Source organism: Vicugna pacos, chromosome 1 (assembly GCF_048564905.1).
Source record: "Vicugna pacos chromosome 1, VicPac4, whole genome shotgun sequence".
NCBI lineage: Eukaryota > Metazoa > Chordata > Mammalia > Artiodactyla > Camelidae > Vicugna > Vicugna pacos.
The window spans coordinates 53,471,277-53,487,993 of record NC_132987.1 but is presented as its reverse complement, the minus strand read 5'-3'; the positions used below and the strand labels follow the sequence as shown (position 1 = coordinate 53,487,993).

The 16,717-nt window shown below is 38.8% G+C and overlaps 1 protein-coding gene across 3 annotated transcripts in view; it reads right to left on the bottom strand.

Moving 5' to 3' along the window:
• VPS8 (VPS8 subunit of CORVET complex) overlaps positions 1 to 16,512 on the bottom strand; it is a 223,960-nt gene extending 207,448 nt beyond the window's left edge. Inside the window, exons 1-5 of one of the 3 annotated variants that reach the window (XM_072962166.1) lie at positions 16,432 to 16,495; positions 9,228 to 9,389; positions 7,051 to 7,292; positions 6,193 to 6,261; positions 1,669 to 1,799 (exon numbers count right to left, since the gene is read on the bottom strand). In XM_072962166.1, the coding sequence (XP_072818267.1) occupies positions 1,669 to 1,799; positions 6,193 to 6,261; positions 7,051 to 7,203 (353 nt within the window). In that variant the 5' untranslated portion in view covers positions 7,204 to 7,292; positions 9,228 to 9,389; positions 16,432 to 16,495. Of the gene's footprint in view, positions 1 to 1,668; positions 1,800 to 6,192; positions 6,262 to 7,050; positions 7,293 to 9,227; positions 9,395 to 16,431 lie in introns of those variants that run through there. The other 2 variants (XM_006201017.4, XM_072962169.1) reach the window with 2 other exon arrangements.
• Between the last annotated feature and the right edge of the window lie 205 nt (positions 16,513 to 16,717).

The window sequence follows — 16,717 nt, the reverse complement described above, 5'->3', positions numbered from 1 at the left end:
TAAAAAGGTATTCAACATCAGTAATCATCAGGAAACGCAAATCAAAACCACGAAGAGATATCACCTCATACCCATTAGTATAGCCATTATCAAAAAGACAAAAGAGTAAGTATTGGTGAGGATACAGAGAAAAGGGAATCCTGGTGCACTGCTGGTAGGAATGTAAATTGGTGTAGCCTCTATGGAAAACAGTATGGAGGTCCCTGAAAAAATTAAAAATAGAACTACCATATGATCCAGCAATCCCACTTCTGGGTTATGCATCCAAAGGAAATAAAATCACTATCTCAAAGAGGTATCTGCACTTGCATGTTCATTGTGGCATAATTTGACATAGGCAAGATATGGAAACAACCCAAGTTAAATGTCCATCTACAGATGAATGGATAAAGAAGATGTGTTACATGTGTATACACACACACACACACACATACAAAGGGATATCATTTAGCCATGAGAAAGAAGGAAATCTTGCCATTTGCAACAACACCGATGGACCTTAAGAGTGTTATGCTATATGAAATGTCAGATTGCAGAAGACAAATACTGTACGATTTCACTTATATGTGGAACTTTAAAAAGCCAAACTCACAGAAACAGAGTAGAATAGTGGTAGCCAGGGGCTGGGGAGCAGGGGAAATACAGAGATGTTGGTCAAAGGGTACAAACTTCCAGTTTTAAAATAAGTTCTGGGGATCTAATGTACAGCACGGTGACTATAGCTAACAACACTGTGTTATTTATACACTTGAAAATTGCTAAGAGAGTAGATCTTAGATGTTCTTGCTGCAGAAAGAAATGATAATTATGCGAGGTGATAAAGGTGTTAACTAACCTTATTGTGGTAATCATTTCACAATATATACATACATCAAAGAATCACATTGTACACCTTAAATCTATACAATACTATATGTCAATTATATCTCAATAAAGCTGAAACAATTTAAGCTATCTATTTGTAGGAGAAAGTGGTGAACAAGTTAATATGCCCAGTCATGGCCCCTATCCCAAAAGAGTTGACAACCTAAAGAAGACAGCACTGACAAAGGCAAAATTTAAGAACCGAGGAAAAATACACCAACAACTTATCAACATTAAAGTTACACATGAATTCAATAAAGTATTTACATTATGCTTCCTCCACTTCTCTTTCCTTTTCATGTGCTAAGAATCTGGAAGGTGAAAAGCAGCCAAAATGAAGTTATTTAGGGTTAGAAGTCCTTTTCCCAAATCTTTAATCATCTTTTTGACTCTCCTCTGAACCCATTCCAAGGGAATGAAGAAACCCTGGAGATATCCTTAGAGAGTGGGAGGAAGCGGGGGGGGGGGGGGTGCGGAGGGAGCAGCAGGGTGGTGAGGCAGACCAGCTCCACGTTTCCACCACACACCCTGTGGTTTGATTTGTGTGCTCTGGGAGTCCTGCCTGTTGTATGGCTTCCTACTGGGGGGGCAGGAGACAGTGGTCATGGCATCCACCTTTTTATCCTCTCCCCTCAACTGTGCCAACATCTTCAGGGTCTAACAAGCAGATGATTTCCACTCAAGTGGGCCCTCTACTTCCTATGCAGGGCTTTAGCAGACCACACTGTACTACAAAGGAATATGTACATTTTAAATTATCAAATATTTTAGCCATATGCAAGTGTGACTTAAATGAATACTTACCTTTTTAAGTTGGTCCTGTCACCACTATCTGAGCTTGCCACAGACGAAGTATCATAGGAGTGAGAATCAATAGCATCGATGTTTAACAATGTAGGATCTTCAAGAACAAAAGATTCATCTTCATCATCAGTCTAAATTAGAACAAGGATCAATAAATTCAGAATCCCAAATGCTCTATGAGAGAAGCCAGATAGGTGTTAATGGAGTTCTCCAAAACACTCATGCTTATTTTGCTTTTCACCTCTTTTCCATGCATTGTTATTGACCAGAGAGTCATAGTACAGAATTAAACTTCAACTTTGGACATCTCTCTCTACAAAGAGCTGACTCCAAAAATTTCTTTCTTGTAGAAGGAAAAAGCAGGAGTAGTTATGCAGATTGTTGTTAGCTGCCAAACAGTTCTAAAATTCAAACCTGTATAGATGCTTTACTAGTTAACTGACAGCCAACGGCCAACTGGAAGAAAATAAATACCACCTGACTATAAAGAGTATACCCTGAGAAGTATGACAAGCAGACAGAAGAGAGGCATTCTGTGGGGGAGTGTATAGCTCAAGCGGCAGAGCGCATGATTAGCATGCACGAGGTCCTGGATTCAATCCCCAGTACCTCCTCCAAATATAAATAAATAAACCCAATTACCTACCCCTCACAAAGAAAAAAGAGGGAAAAAAATCATTAAAAAAAAAGGCATTTGACAGAAGAAAGGCATTCTGGGCTGAAAACAGCATGTGCAAACACAGTGACTTCATAACATGGGTTTTGCCCATGAAAAAGGAAGTAGTCCAAAATGACTGGAGTATAGGAGCTGGAGGTGATCCTAGAAAGATAAGCTGGGATCCAAACCATAAAAATCCTTATATTTCACTATACTAGGTGACAGGAGGACCCATGTCTACCTTGTCCACCAGTGTATCCCGAGTGCCTGGTACAATGCCTGACCCATAATCAGTACTCGTTTACTTAATAAGCTAGTGTACTATATACAGCATGCAGTGGGAAGGCAACTGAGATCTTTTAAGAAATGGACATACATGATGAGACTCATGTTTTAGAAAGATGGATGGGGCAGTATGAAGATAGATGAGGACGGGGGGAAACTGAGGCAGGGAGACTATTAAGAACCAGTGAGAAGACTATTGCAATGTCAAGGAAAGAGAGGAGTCCATTCTAGAAATGCAGCAGGAGTCAAAAGATGAAGTAATGAGCCCAGAAATGAACCCACAAACTTTTGGTCAACTCATCTTCGACAAAGGAGGCAAGAATATACAATGGAATAAAGACAGTCTCTTCAGCAAATGGTGTTGGGAAAACTGGACAGCAGCATGTAAAACAATGAAGCTAGAACACTCCCTTACATCATATACAAAAATAAACTCAAAATGGATTAAAGACTTAAACATAAGGCAAGATACAATAAACCTCCTAGAGGAAAACATAGGCAAAACATTATCTGACATACATTTCAAAAATTTCTCCTAGAAGAAATAAAAGCAAGAATAAACAAATGGGACCTAATGAAACTTACAAGCTTCTGCACAGCAAAGGAAACAAGAAGTAAAACAAGAAGACAACCTATGGAATGGGAGAAAATTCTTGCAAGTGAAACCGACAAAGACTTGATCTCCAGAATATATAAGCAGCCCATACGACTCAATAAGAAAAAAATAAACAACCCAATCCAAAAATGGGCAGAAGACCTAAACAAGCAATTCTCCAAGGAAGACATACAAATGATCAAAAAGCACATGAAAAAATGCTCAATATCACTAATTATCAGAGAAATGCAAATCAAAACACAATGAGGTATCACCTTACACCAGACAGAATGGCCGTCATTCAAAAATCCACAAATGACAAATGCTGGAGAGGCTGTGGAGAAAGGGGAACCCTCCTACACTGCTGGTGGAAATGCAGTTTGGTGCAGCCACTATGGAAAACAGTGTGGAGATTCCTCAAAAGACTAGGAATAGACTTACCATATGACCCAGGAATTCCACTCCTGGGCTTGTATCCAGAAGGAAATCTACTTCAGGATGACACCTGCACCCCAATGTTCATAGCAGCACTATTTACAATAGCCAAAACATGGAAACAGCCTAAATATCCATCAACAGGTGACTGGATAAAGAAGATGTGGTATATTTATACAATGGAATACTACTCAGCCATAAAAACCGACAACATAATGCCATTTGCAGCAACATGGATGCTCCTGAAGAATGTCATTCTAAGTGAAGTAAGCCAGAAAGAGAAAGAAAAATACCATATGAGATCTCTCATATGTGGAATCTAAAAAACAAAAACAAACAAACAAACAAACAAAAACAAAGTGTAAATATAGGACAGAAATAGACTCACAGACAGAGAATACAGACTTGTGGTTGCCAGCGGGGTGGAGGGTGGGAAGGGATAGACTGGGATTTCAAAATTGGAGAATAGATAAACAAGATTACACTGTATAGCACAGGGAAATATACACAAAATGTTATGATAACTCAGAAAAAATGTGACAATGAGTGTGTACATGTCCATGAATGACTGAAAAATTGTGCTGAACACTGGAATTTGACACATTGTAAAATGATTATAAATCAATAAAAAATGTTAAAAAAAATATGAAGTAATGAATATGATTAGAAAATGAAATTTCAAAATTAAAAACCTCATTAGTGGCAAAGGATGACAAGGCCTAGTAACATTATTTCATTCCCCAAGTTCTGAGATTTAGTGTGTCTCAGCAATCTCTAACTTTCTGCGAAATAATCTGGATGTCCATTTCTCCCAAGGGTCTCTTCAGGTTGCTACTAATGAACATGACAGACCATACGCACCCACATATCCTGGAGTAAGTATTTATACTTTCTACTGCCCTTTTTTAAAAAAATCATTTTCTTTAATACTTCTTCCGTCTTATAGTTTTCATAATGTTCTACAACTTAAATTATTTTTACTCTCACTTGTCTACCTCCCTAGCTCCCCGGTGTGTGAAAGCTGGCCAATTTCCAGTCCTATTCCTCTCTCAAAGTCAAAGACGATCATGGAGCACTTTATAATCCCAGTATCTAACACTAGGACCCAAATACACACGGCACCCAAATTACTACTCAGGATGATAACAATATTATCTCCTCAGTAAACCACTATGACTGTACTTACTGTCACTAGCAGATAGGAAAAATTTGCAAAGACAGTTTTCCCTTATTATGAACTACAGTCTCACTTACATGAGCAATATTTTCTTTGCCATTATTACATAAATATGTACAAATAGGGTTTTGTACACAGTCCTCTAAGATCATTTGTATTTCTCACTTAGTAACTAAAAGGAGAATGTGACTAAGACCATGTTATCAAAACTGACTAAAATTAATCTCTTCATCTCTAAATGAAAAATTTCCTCTATATTAGAAAGCAATAAATAAATCGCTGTAAAAGGATATTCTTTCATTGACCAAAGCCTTCTTTGTCAAAATTCAAAATGCTTAAGTCTTGTTAACACAGATCATACATACTGTTTCTGAAGTTAAAATATATTCAAAGTAACAGCAACTTCAAGCTGATGTTTAAAAAAAGAAATAAAAGTCATATAAGAAAAATAAAAAATATAACCCTAGAAATATAGATGAAGAAGCAACAAAGACCAGGGACCAACTCACTCACACCTATGGGGTCAGTGGGTATTTTTGTTGAGGAAACTTTGTATCACTAGCTTTTAGAAAACACAACTACGGATCTGAAATACTTACATATTAAAAAAAAATCTTTCTCAAATTAGAAGCTAAAACCTCCAATAGGAGTCCTAACGCAAGTTTTTATAAGATCAAGAAGACTGAGCTGAAGAACTGTCAGCAGATACAGAGTACAAAAAAACTGGCATACTTTACAAAGTTCCTTTATAAAGCCTTTGTGATCTGCTAATTCAGAAAATAACATCATTTCAAAACTCCAAAAAACTTTTCAAGAAAGATGATATTCAAAAGATAAACTAGGAAGGTTTCGTTTTCTTTCTATGGAAAGGTGATGAAGTGTATTTCAAGGCTGCAGGTGCTTTTTAGTAACAGAGGATGACTAGTAGAGATAACATTATCAAAACATAATATAAACCTGAAAAGTGACATGAATTTAGTATTTCAACTCATTTAATAAAACATTTCTTTAAATATACCAAGTATGAGGCATTGTACTGGGCACAGAGATGAAGACATGGCTACTGCCCTTGAGAAGCTCACAGTCTAGATCAGCACTGTCCAACAGAACTTTCTGCACGATGGAAACATTCTGCGTCTATGCTGTCCACTGGAGTAGCCACTTCAAGTGGCTACTGACCCCATTAAGTGTGCCTTGTACAACTCAGCAACTGAATTTTCCATTTTTACTTAACAGTCATCAATTTAAATTGAAATTGCCACATGTGATTAGTAGCTTCCATATTATACAATACAGATCTAGATAAATACACTATAACCCAGAAGTATTAAAATAAATGCCATAAAATGATAGTGATCATTAACACATACTTACTTCATTGAGTATGCTTTCCAGTGTTGGAGGAGTATCAACTTGAGGAATATCAAACTCCTTATCATCAATCTAAGAAGAGAGAAGAAATTAATGCTCACATAATGGTGCTTTCCCTTTTATAATCATGAGGGTGTTTTAACTGATTAGAACCATTATCAATTAAGAGACAAACATACCACCAAACTCTTCACACAGAAAACAAACTCAATAATCCATGATAATAAGAGCTCAAAAGGAAATTATTTTCAGTGATTATCAAGGACCAATATGCACTGACTGCACCATCCTGACAGCCTTTTCCAGAAAGCTTCCGTTGAAAGGCTTTGGCATCTGCTTCCTTAAACGAGTCAAACAGCATATTTATGGCAAGTCCTAATTTTCTAAGTTTAGACATAAGTCATAAGCAATATACAAAGGGATAACATTTCTTAGTCATTTCATAAATTATGGTGGGAGGTGATTAGGTCAAACAACTTGTCATTGAATATTCCCACGGTCACAAAAAACTATTAATTCACTATCAAATCACTGGGGGGGGGGCGGGAATCATTGCACAAGAATTCTAAACCTACCACTAGCTGTATGATATTGAGAAGTCACTTAACATAGCTGCACTTCAGTTTTTTTCCCCTATAAAGTGGATTATCAGAGTGCTGTGGAGCTCAAATGAGAAGATGTATTGAAGTGTTTCATAAACTATAATGAACTCAACAAATGAAGAGTAATACTATCTCATAAAACTGTATATAGATGCCTATTAATCCACACAAAAATGATAAATTTAGAATCTTTGGATCATAAAGTATACTCTAACCAACATTTTGGTTAAACATCACTTGACAAAAGCTGAATTTTTACCAGGTCATTTTTGAGCTCCAGTTCCTTGTCCAGATCTATGTAAGAGAATTTTGAAAGTGAAGCTTCTAGATTGAAGGACTTATTCAGTTCTTCATCAGCAGTCTTGGCACAGAGGCTTTGTTCCACATTTTCGTGGTCTGGTTCATTTTCCATATTAACTTTTAATAACTGTATTCAGTCAATCCAAGCAAGTTTTTGGTTTGTTTTTTGGCCTTAGATCATGATGAACTGAATGACGATCTCTTTTGAAAAAAGAAAAAATACATATCGTTTAGATTGCCTCATTTGGACATTCCAAAGACTTACTGGGTCAGACTTTCGTGGAAACTGATTCTTCATTTAATCATCTAATTATAGGCAGAGAAATCAATAGTAGGGTATGGGGTATGCTATGAGGGGAGGGTTTCTATGGGAGCACAAAGGAGGAACATCTGACTCAGGAGTCTAGGAAGTGGCCCACCAGCCGAAGTCCTAAGTCTAGTAATAGTGACAGACCTGGGATAAGCTCAGCCATTAGACCTGGTACCAACTAGATTTATGTACCTGAGCACATGAGGGTAGCTGGTTCCCAAAGCTATAATTAACCCCTCCTTCACATTCCCAATCCTCAGAGTAGATCTCCAGGTCTCCTTTAACATAAGCATATAGACCATTTTTGTCACTGGCATCCAGCCTCTACAAGGCCACAGATCTCTAAGGGAATTTAGTGTAGACACAGAGGGCCTAGAATGGATAGCTAGTCACTTAATATGCTAGCAAATCTAAAGGTTCACATCTATTAGGGGAGACAAAATGGCACCAGGATAAAATCATTCCACAGCCGACTAGAGATTTCTAGAAAGGCGGCTAAAAAGAAACAAACATTTTCAGGGAAAACTGAAATACTAAAGAAAAAGAAATGTATGCAAATTTCTTGTATCTTTCATATCTCTAAATGATACAATACTATATCAAAAAGAAACAGGTAATTTGGTTTACTTAGAAAATTATCCAGAAAACAATTGTATGCAAAATTTCTAGAAAACTAAAAATATATTCAGAAAAAAATTATAAGTTTAACAATTTAATTTGCTCTTAAATATTTTTAGATTGTGCTATAATTAGGCTACAAGTGACCAAACTTCAAAAAGTCTATCACTTAGCTCTGCCTGTTTAGAATAAAACAAAAATACAAAAATAGAAACAATGCCATAGTAATGATAACAAAAACAAAAGTCATTTAACTTTCTAGACTAGGTGTTTCTACAGTGTCCAGCAACCAGCAGTAAGTCAGTAAGAAGCTTTTTCAAACTACATACTACCCGCAGGGGGCACAATGACCATGTCAGCAGACTTCCCCACCATGCGAATTTCTCTTTCTCTTATTCCTTACTGAAGTGAGGGCTGAAAAAAAGGCTGACAACTATGGAGCCACTGAAAGAATTAATTTTTTTAAGGGATTTGCAAATGAGTTGCTGTTATTGTGCTTTAGGAAATATGCCCAAAACTCACTGACAATTTTATCTAATTAGGCTCATTTTTGTACTACTTAAAATGAATGTCACTTCCTTCAGTATTTCATTTTTATCATACTACAAAAAAATGAATTTATGTGTAAGAAATATAGTCTTATGAAGACTGATTTTTCAAGAGCTGAAACCAATTTTTCTAGCTAGTACATTTGGTATATTACCAAATAGAGACTAATTTCTTTCACATGTTACAGAAGATAGACTCTAAGGCTCTGTCCTGCAAACACATGCTAACAGATACATGCCTAGGAGACATAACTGAGGGCACTCTGCGTCTGGCAACATTTGAAAGTATCTTTCCAATCTGCCTACTAAATGTACTTCTCCTTCTGCACTGAGCCAAAGGCAGGAAAAATATTAGTGTTTACAAGTTTCTTCAAAGAAGACTGAGTTGGCTCATGACAAGTTACTTTTTAATAAAGTTCACTCTTATTTGCAGCACTTAGCAAAAATGATTTCAATTAGTCAAGGAATGTTTGCAAACATGCACAAATTCACATTCAGCGGTTCCTGAGGATTGTTAAGTTTTATTCTTATACTTTAAAAAAAAATAGTGGAAAAGACCACATAGCAAAACAAAAACAAACACAATTTAATAACTGAAAAAGGTTTCATTCTTCACATTTGTGTCTCCAAAATAACTCAGAAAGGAAAACAATTTTTTACCTGGCTCTTTTTATATCTTCTATCTGGAGTTAATAAGCGGTTCTCAGAACAGCTCGGTATCTGCGAACACCAGTACCACAGTGAAGAAGTTCCAAGAAACCAAGCATTCCCTGAAGAATATCATCCTGCCATGCCAGGCTACTTCATTTCCATCCTTCCTGGCTGAGCTCATGTGTGGTGGCAAAGTAGAAAGAACATAAGCCACGGGGTCAATTAAAACCATATTTGAATCTGGACTTAACCAGTTCCTATTTGTGACCTTGGTCAATTTGTCTACCCTTTCTGAGCCCCTCTATTTCTACATCTGTAAGATGAAATATTGTGGCCATTTGTACTGTTTGCCCAGAGCATCACCTCTTGTTCTGGGAAAGGCTCCTTCAAATCATGTGGTTGTTGTGGAGGCTGCCAATCAAAAATCCCCTAGTAATAGAGACTGTACAACATAGCCAGGGTCCTTCACCAGCATTCGTTAAAATGGAACCAGTAAGGAACACCCATTTCCACTGCTCTCTAAACAATGAATAGTAAGTCTGAACAGTATCCCCCACCTTCCACCCAACCTGTTCTGCAAAAAAAAAAAAAGGTCACTTATTCAACACATACCAACTAAACACCTTCCATGTATCTGTCACTAGAGATCTGCCTTTACTGACAGAATTTAAACTGTAGGTACAGATTCTCTGGCAAGAATGAAAGCAATCAACAAACAACCAGAGAAGAGGAGGAAGGAGGGTCCTATTATCACTCAGGCCCCAGGTTCCAGTCTTCTATGATGTTTGCTCTCGCCACAGCCTTCCGATATTTTGGCTATATAAGCCCACATACTCTCCCATCTTCCCAATTTTTCTTTTTTTGAGTTGGGTGATGGGGAGGGTCACTTAAAATTGAGGATCCTGACTCTTAGGAATGCAACTATCTATTCTGCAGTTACTGTGAGGAATAAATGACATAGTGACTGTAAAGCATTTAGAATGCCTGAACACAGAACAGATTTTCAAGAAATATTAGCTATTATCACTTAAAATTTCCTCAAGATTTCCAAATTCTTCTAAAGTTAAAGATCTTGAAACAAGATCTGGTGCTTTTATAAAAGTCTGGCTAGAGCTAAGAATATCAGGATACCTTACCAGAAGGATATACTTTTATATCACATCAGAAGTTTCTTAAACACCTGAGTGGTAGGGGTTTTGTCTGTCTAACACTAGTACAAGCCTCAGCAGAGCATGAGAGACTTAATAAAAATGTTTAATTATACTATTTACTCATTCTAAAATTATGTTTTTTGCATCAACTTCCTCTTTTGCCACTTACCAGCAGTTATTTCTTTCTTTATGTTAGCAAATTTTTCCAACCCAAATAGACCTACTGAATCAAAAGGCCACCATGTTCAGATTTTTTTTTGTTTTTGGAAAGGGGAGTTCACTGGAGAAGCTTCTGTAAATTTTTTAGAAACTGAGCTGTGCCTGAATCTACCTGTGGTAGGCAGAATACCTACCACATACCCAAAGATGCCCATCCTAATCCATAAAACCTGTGACTGTGTTGCCTTACATGGCAAAAGGAACTTTGCAGAAGTTAGGATCTTGAGTTGAGTAGATTAGCATGAATTACCCACATGAGTCCAATGTAACCACCAGAGTCTTTTTTAAAGTGGAAGAGAAGGCAGAAGACAGTGTCAGAGAAAGAGAAGTGACAAAAGAAGCAGGGTCAGAGAAGCGCTATGTTGCAGGCTTTGAACATTTACGCAGTCTCTAAAAGCTGCAAAAGACAAGGAAATGGATTCTCTTCTAGAGCCTCCAAAGGGTCCCAGCCCTGCCACAGCTTGATTTTAGCCTAGCAAGACCAGTGCTGGACTTGGGTACTACAGAACTATAGAATAATAAATCTGTACTTTTTTTTAAGCCACTAAATTTGTAGTAATTTGTTATAGCAGGAATAGGAAACGAATATACTAACAAACTTCAGTTAATTTATTTCTGGCCACATTGCCAATATTCTGAAATAGCTACCTGGTGTTGCCCAAATATTTATTGAGCAAGCTCTTCATTCTACTATGCAGACCAATGATGAAATGCTTAATACATGACTCTTCATATTACACACTTGATGCAGCTACTGTCTTCAGATATCACTTACGTGCTGAGTATAAAGCAATTAACTCTGGTAATTTCCTCTTGAGATACAATTCTATAACTAGTTTTCATCCAACCATCCTGTGATCTAGTGTTGTTACGGTTCTTAAAGGGATGCCAGGCCAGAGAGTACCTGCAGACTACATGTTAGGTTACACCAGTGGTTTCTTAGTCTCTCCCTGATAAATTAGATTAATCTAACAGAAAATGCATATTACAGAATCATGATTAACCAATATGTTGTCCATTTCTGAGAGCTGATAAACTAATAATTTAACAGTTCCAACTGAAGATCGCCTGATATCCTGATACTTCCTAAGATTACTCCCTCTTAATTATTCCCAGTCAATGAATTCAATGATTCAAGGACCATTAAAACAGATGTGTACTATATAAATAGCAATGACCCCATGAGGATACTGTCCAACTGCGTAAGAACTCTAGAATGTGACCTATGTTAGGCCAGGACAATGTGGAACTCTTCCACCAGTTATTTGGGGGTTTTTTGGTTTTTTTTTACCTTGGCAGACATTCCCCACTATTCTCAAGTTCCAGGATCCTATTTAATTCACTGACATGCTTTTCCTCCTAAAAGAGTCACATGAGACACTTTTCACATCACACTGAAATCAAACCAAGTTTTTTTTTAATATACTATATACTCTGAAAGATATCACAAAATCATGATATGGAAACAATTTTACATGCCAACTATGTTTCTGGTCTTTCTAATCCTAGTATTTCTCTTCTTCTACTTCTTTGTTTTGTCATCTTCTGGTTTGTTTTGTAAAGAAAGATGTAGTAGAATTAACTTCTATTCGTTTTCTAATATCTTTCTCTGGTAAATGGACTCATTTTTAACATCTCCCAATGCCTACAGGATAAAATTCCAAATTCCAAGCCATTCTGGGCAGGACAATAGTTCCTTTACAACCAAACTTATTATTTGTATTTAGAGTCCTCCAAGAATAGCTTCCACTTTCCCTCCATGTCTGCTCACGCTTGGTCATCTTCCTTTTCACTCTACATTTATCTGAACTCCTCCTTTCCTTCCATCCTTCTGGGGAGCTTCCTTCCCTAAGCATCCTCTGAACCCAGAATGCACATCTTCTTTAGAATGGTGCCTTGGCACTTTCCTCACATTGATTCATTAGTTAACTTAGCATATAACTACATCTTTTCTCCCCAACTGTACAATAAAAATGGGGCCAGGCATCTTTGTATATCCCATAACACTAGGCTCATTGACTTGCATAGCTATGTGGACATTCAATAAATATCTGCTGATCAACACAAGAACTGGAAGGCAGCAATAACACGTGTGTTGCAAATTAAATATATCAGTTTTATTATCTGTAATTGCTAAGCTTCAGAGGATATTACCTGACTCACAGCATACAGGAATCTATGCCATAAAAAACTAAGTTATAACTGAGTTCCACCTTTATGTAATCAGGCCTGTTAACTACAGCTGATCACATTCATCCTTTAGGTATTAGCCAAAACTCTGTTTCCTCAGAAAATCCTTTTTTGCCCTGCTCAACTAGAATAGGTTGCCTGTCAACAGGCACCTATAATACTGTTCTCTTCTTTTATTACATTTATCACATGGCAATCACTTTTTCAGTGTCTGAACCATCATTCCCTTCCCTCAACTACAATGCAAGTTCCAGGAGAACAAAGCCCATATCTGCCTTTCTTCACCATTGTATTCCCAGTGCCTAATTATCTTGTAGCTAATCACCCCATCAATCCATCCATCCATCCAACCATCCATCCACCTACCTATGCATCTGTCCCTCCCTTCCTCCCTACATAAGCAGCCAAACAACACTGCATCACTGGCTTCCAGGGCCTTAAACAGCAGTTCTGGTCAAAGTAAGATACGGTTAGTCATCCTGCCCCAGAAGCCTCCCACCTTGCAAATTTCATTCTTTGCATCTAGGTGAGATTTCTTTTTTAAATCCCAAATACTGTTTTTTTAATGATTATCTTGTTTGTATATAACTTGACAAAAACACCACAATTTCAAATATTTCATTTTTTTTACATCAATTCAGCTTATAAACTAAGAGGAAAATAGTGAAAAGGTATCATGTGTCCATTCAATATACAGGAATTCAACTTCAGCAAATAGAGAAATAAAAAAAAGAGATGATTCACACAGAGCCAGAGACTCTGAATACCATTCCACTCAATAGCTATACACTTCAGCGTGTGCATGGGGGAAGAGATGGGTAACTTCCAACCTTTCGGTCAGTCTCAGCTCTTACATGCCTCAAACACAAGTAATCCATTTCACCTGTGCTCAAAGTAACAAACAGCATGCTGTTCCCAACATGGAGCAAAAACTGGCTGTGTCAGACTTCCTGAGAGATCATATGTCAATCTCCAACAGGACTCCTTCCCAGGGTACTTTGAGGATACTCAATTTCCAAGGTACTTTTCAAGGATACACAAGTTTCACTTTCACTCCAACCTACTCACAGACTTCAGAAACAGACTCTGTGTTAGATGCAATGCTACTATGTACTGGGATGAGCTGCTTACTTGACCCTCAAGTTTCTTTCCAAAAATAGGCACACTGAAGGCAAATACAGCCCAGAGTGCTTAGAGCTGCCACTATGAAAAAGCCCAAACCTCTCTGTTTCTCTTTCTCCTCTCTTAGTAAATGTCTAAATGAGAGGAGTGACCATTCAAAACTTAGGAAGTATACACATAGCAAATGTTAACAAGTGGGGGAAAGGATGAGTGTCTGAGACCTACCTGTGCATGGTGCTGTTACTTGAAGGAACTGTCAGACACAGCCTTCTAGAAGCCCCGTCCTAGAAAAGCAAAATCTAACTTCCTACCATAATATACAAAACAACAAAAAGAAGTTTCCAAATATCTACACTGTGCACTAACCCTAGCATTATGCATCAGCTTTATATCAATATGTGTATGAGGTAATAAATGCAATGAATGAGAGAGAAAAATCATTACTTCTTTCCAGCTTCTAATAAGTCTCCAACACTATAAGAATTTCTCTCCAAAGACCAATCCCAACCTCAGAGGAGTCCTCCTAAGAAGCACATGGGGCTCGTGTAGGCTGGAATATATTCGCTTTCCTTTCTTCACCGAACTGGTATGGGTGAATTCTTACAAGTTAAATGCTCAAAAGATAGGATTCTACTCAGTTGTAGGCTGAGTAAATGTTGGCCTTATCACCCATCTTAACTCCCAGTAAATTAAATCATCACCTCAATTTGTTTTAGTCGGGGGTCAAGGAGAAGATAGAGTCACAAAACAAGAAAAAAATTTTTTTGAAAGAGCAAGAGGAAGTTTCATTAACTGCAGAGGAAAAGACAAATCTGATTTTGGTTAAAATATCCCAGCACCATCACCATCTTTCCTTTGGAAAACTGCTCCTCTTCCACTCCAACCATGTAATTTTAGTGGTGCTGCCAATCAAATACCCTATCTGCTTTGCCAGAAGAGTAAGTACATGACATTCTTGTATCTAGTCTGGCCAACAAGTGTCCTTCCCTGATACTTGTAAATACTGGAAGTAGGAGTTTTCCCTTCTCACTGGGGTACTTAAGCTTGATGTAACACAAGAGCTGTTATAGAGAATGAAGATAATTCAAACATTAATTCAAGATTCACTTAAAAATAGAACAGTGTGTTCTTACAAATAATATAGATGACACCTGAAGTTGTGGGTTAAGAGAAGAGGCTATCTAAACTCTGTGAAAGTATAAACAAATCAAACGTTAAGCATACCTCATTAAGTTCAAAAGGCCTTACTTTTCATTCCCATACATTTTGGTGCCACAATGGCTGAAATGTCTAAGAAAGGGTGGGATACAGTTAAAAATCACCAAGATGTCCCACTATCCCAGAAGACAGAAAACATCCATCTGCTGACGCTGGTCCAGGTACAAAGGAAATGCATAAAAGATAATCAATATACTATTGACATATGAAGCCCAATATAGTTCAACCAGAATTTTTTCTCCCATTTCTCTTTATTCTGCATTCTATGGAACATACCAGCTATTGCCAGAGACTTCAACATCTACTCTTCTTAAATTTAACCATAAGCAAACCTGTATCTGACACAAACGTACGTAGATCCTTCATCCCCATTTAGAGATCCTTCAAACACACACGATATGTAATCACCTCCTAATCACAGACATCTGGAGTAAAGTTGGTATCACAAGTTAACATCCATGTTTGTTTTGTTTGTTTGAGCAGGTAAGGAGCGTGTGGGAGAGGACACAGCCTTCCTCAACATTCTAGTATCAGCCTAATATTAGGAGGGTATGAAGGAGACTGCCTGTTTGGAGAAGGCTCCCCAGAAGCTCCTGATAACACACTGCCATGGAGTCTCTCTCACAGATACTTCTTCATCCCACTCTACTCTCCTCTGAAGCACACTCAAAAACACTTCAGGCAGCTCTGTTTCCCCCAGGTACCACACTTGGAGAACTAACCAGGACACAGGAATGCCCTCAAACGTTAGAGACCCCCGCGACCCTGCTCCCCTCACTATGGGGCACGCCTTGCAAGCAGAAAGAAACTGGAACGAGCCTCACAGGGTGCAAACCAATCCAGAGAGATGGACACCGCATCTGAGCCTCAGCCTCACACTCAGGAAGCACACTCATCCCAGTCCTCGTGGGATGGAAGAACCTACACCTGTGCCCAGGCCCCAAAGGCGGGCTGCACACCTGTTCCGCGTTGGGGAGGGGCGTGATCACCCGCCTCCAAGTCTCCTAATCAGGGGGAGTGAGTGCACCTGTACCTCGGCCTCACATTTGTTTGGAACAAGCGGAAACTGCTTAACCCGGTTCCAGGCCAAACAGAGGACGCCCGTCCGTCCGAGTCAATCCTGCCCGGCCAGTGGGCCCGGGTCCAGCCAGCCAGTGAATGGCTGTTCCATAAGCCGCTCCGAGGCCGCGCCACTGTTGGCCGGGGGAAAAGGCTGAAGCTCGGGGACTCAGCGCATGCCACCCTCCCGTCCCGGGTACAGCCCCCCTACCACAGCCCCCATCCCGCTCGCCCGCTCTCGGGACATTCGTTACCTGAGCCTGCAGCCGTCCCAGCCCAGGACCCCGGGCCCACGTGACCCCGCCCCCTGCTCTAGCCTCACGCACGCGTAGTACCTACCTGGAGGCCACGCTTCCGCTTTCCTCTTCTCACGCGTGTCCCTACTGGGCGGTCCGCCCCGCTACACCACGCCCCCATTTAAAGGGCCAGAGATACACTCTCCCATCCAAGGGACTTGATGGGTCATTAACATCTTTGGGAGAATGGAAGCGTCAGAGGAAGAGCGCTGACCAATAAATGGTAACCCTTGAGAAAAGAAAT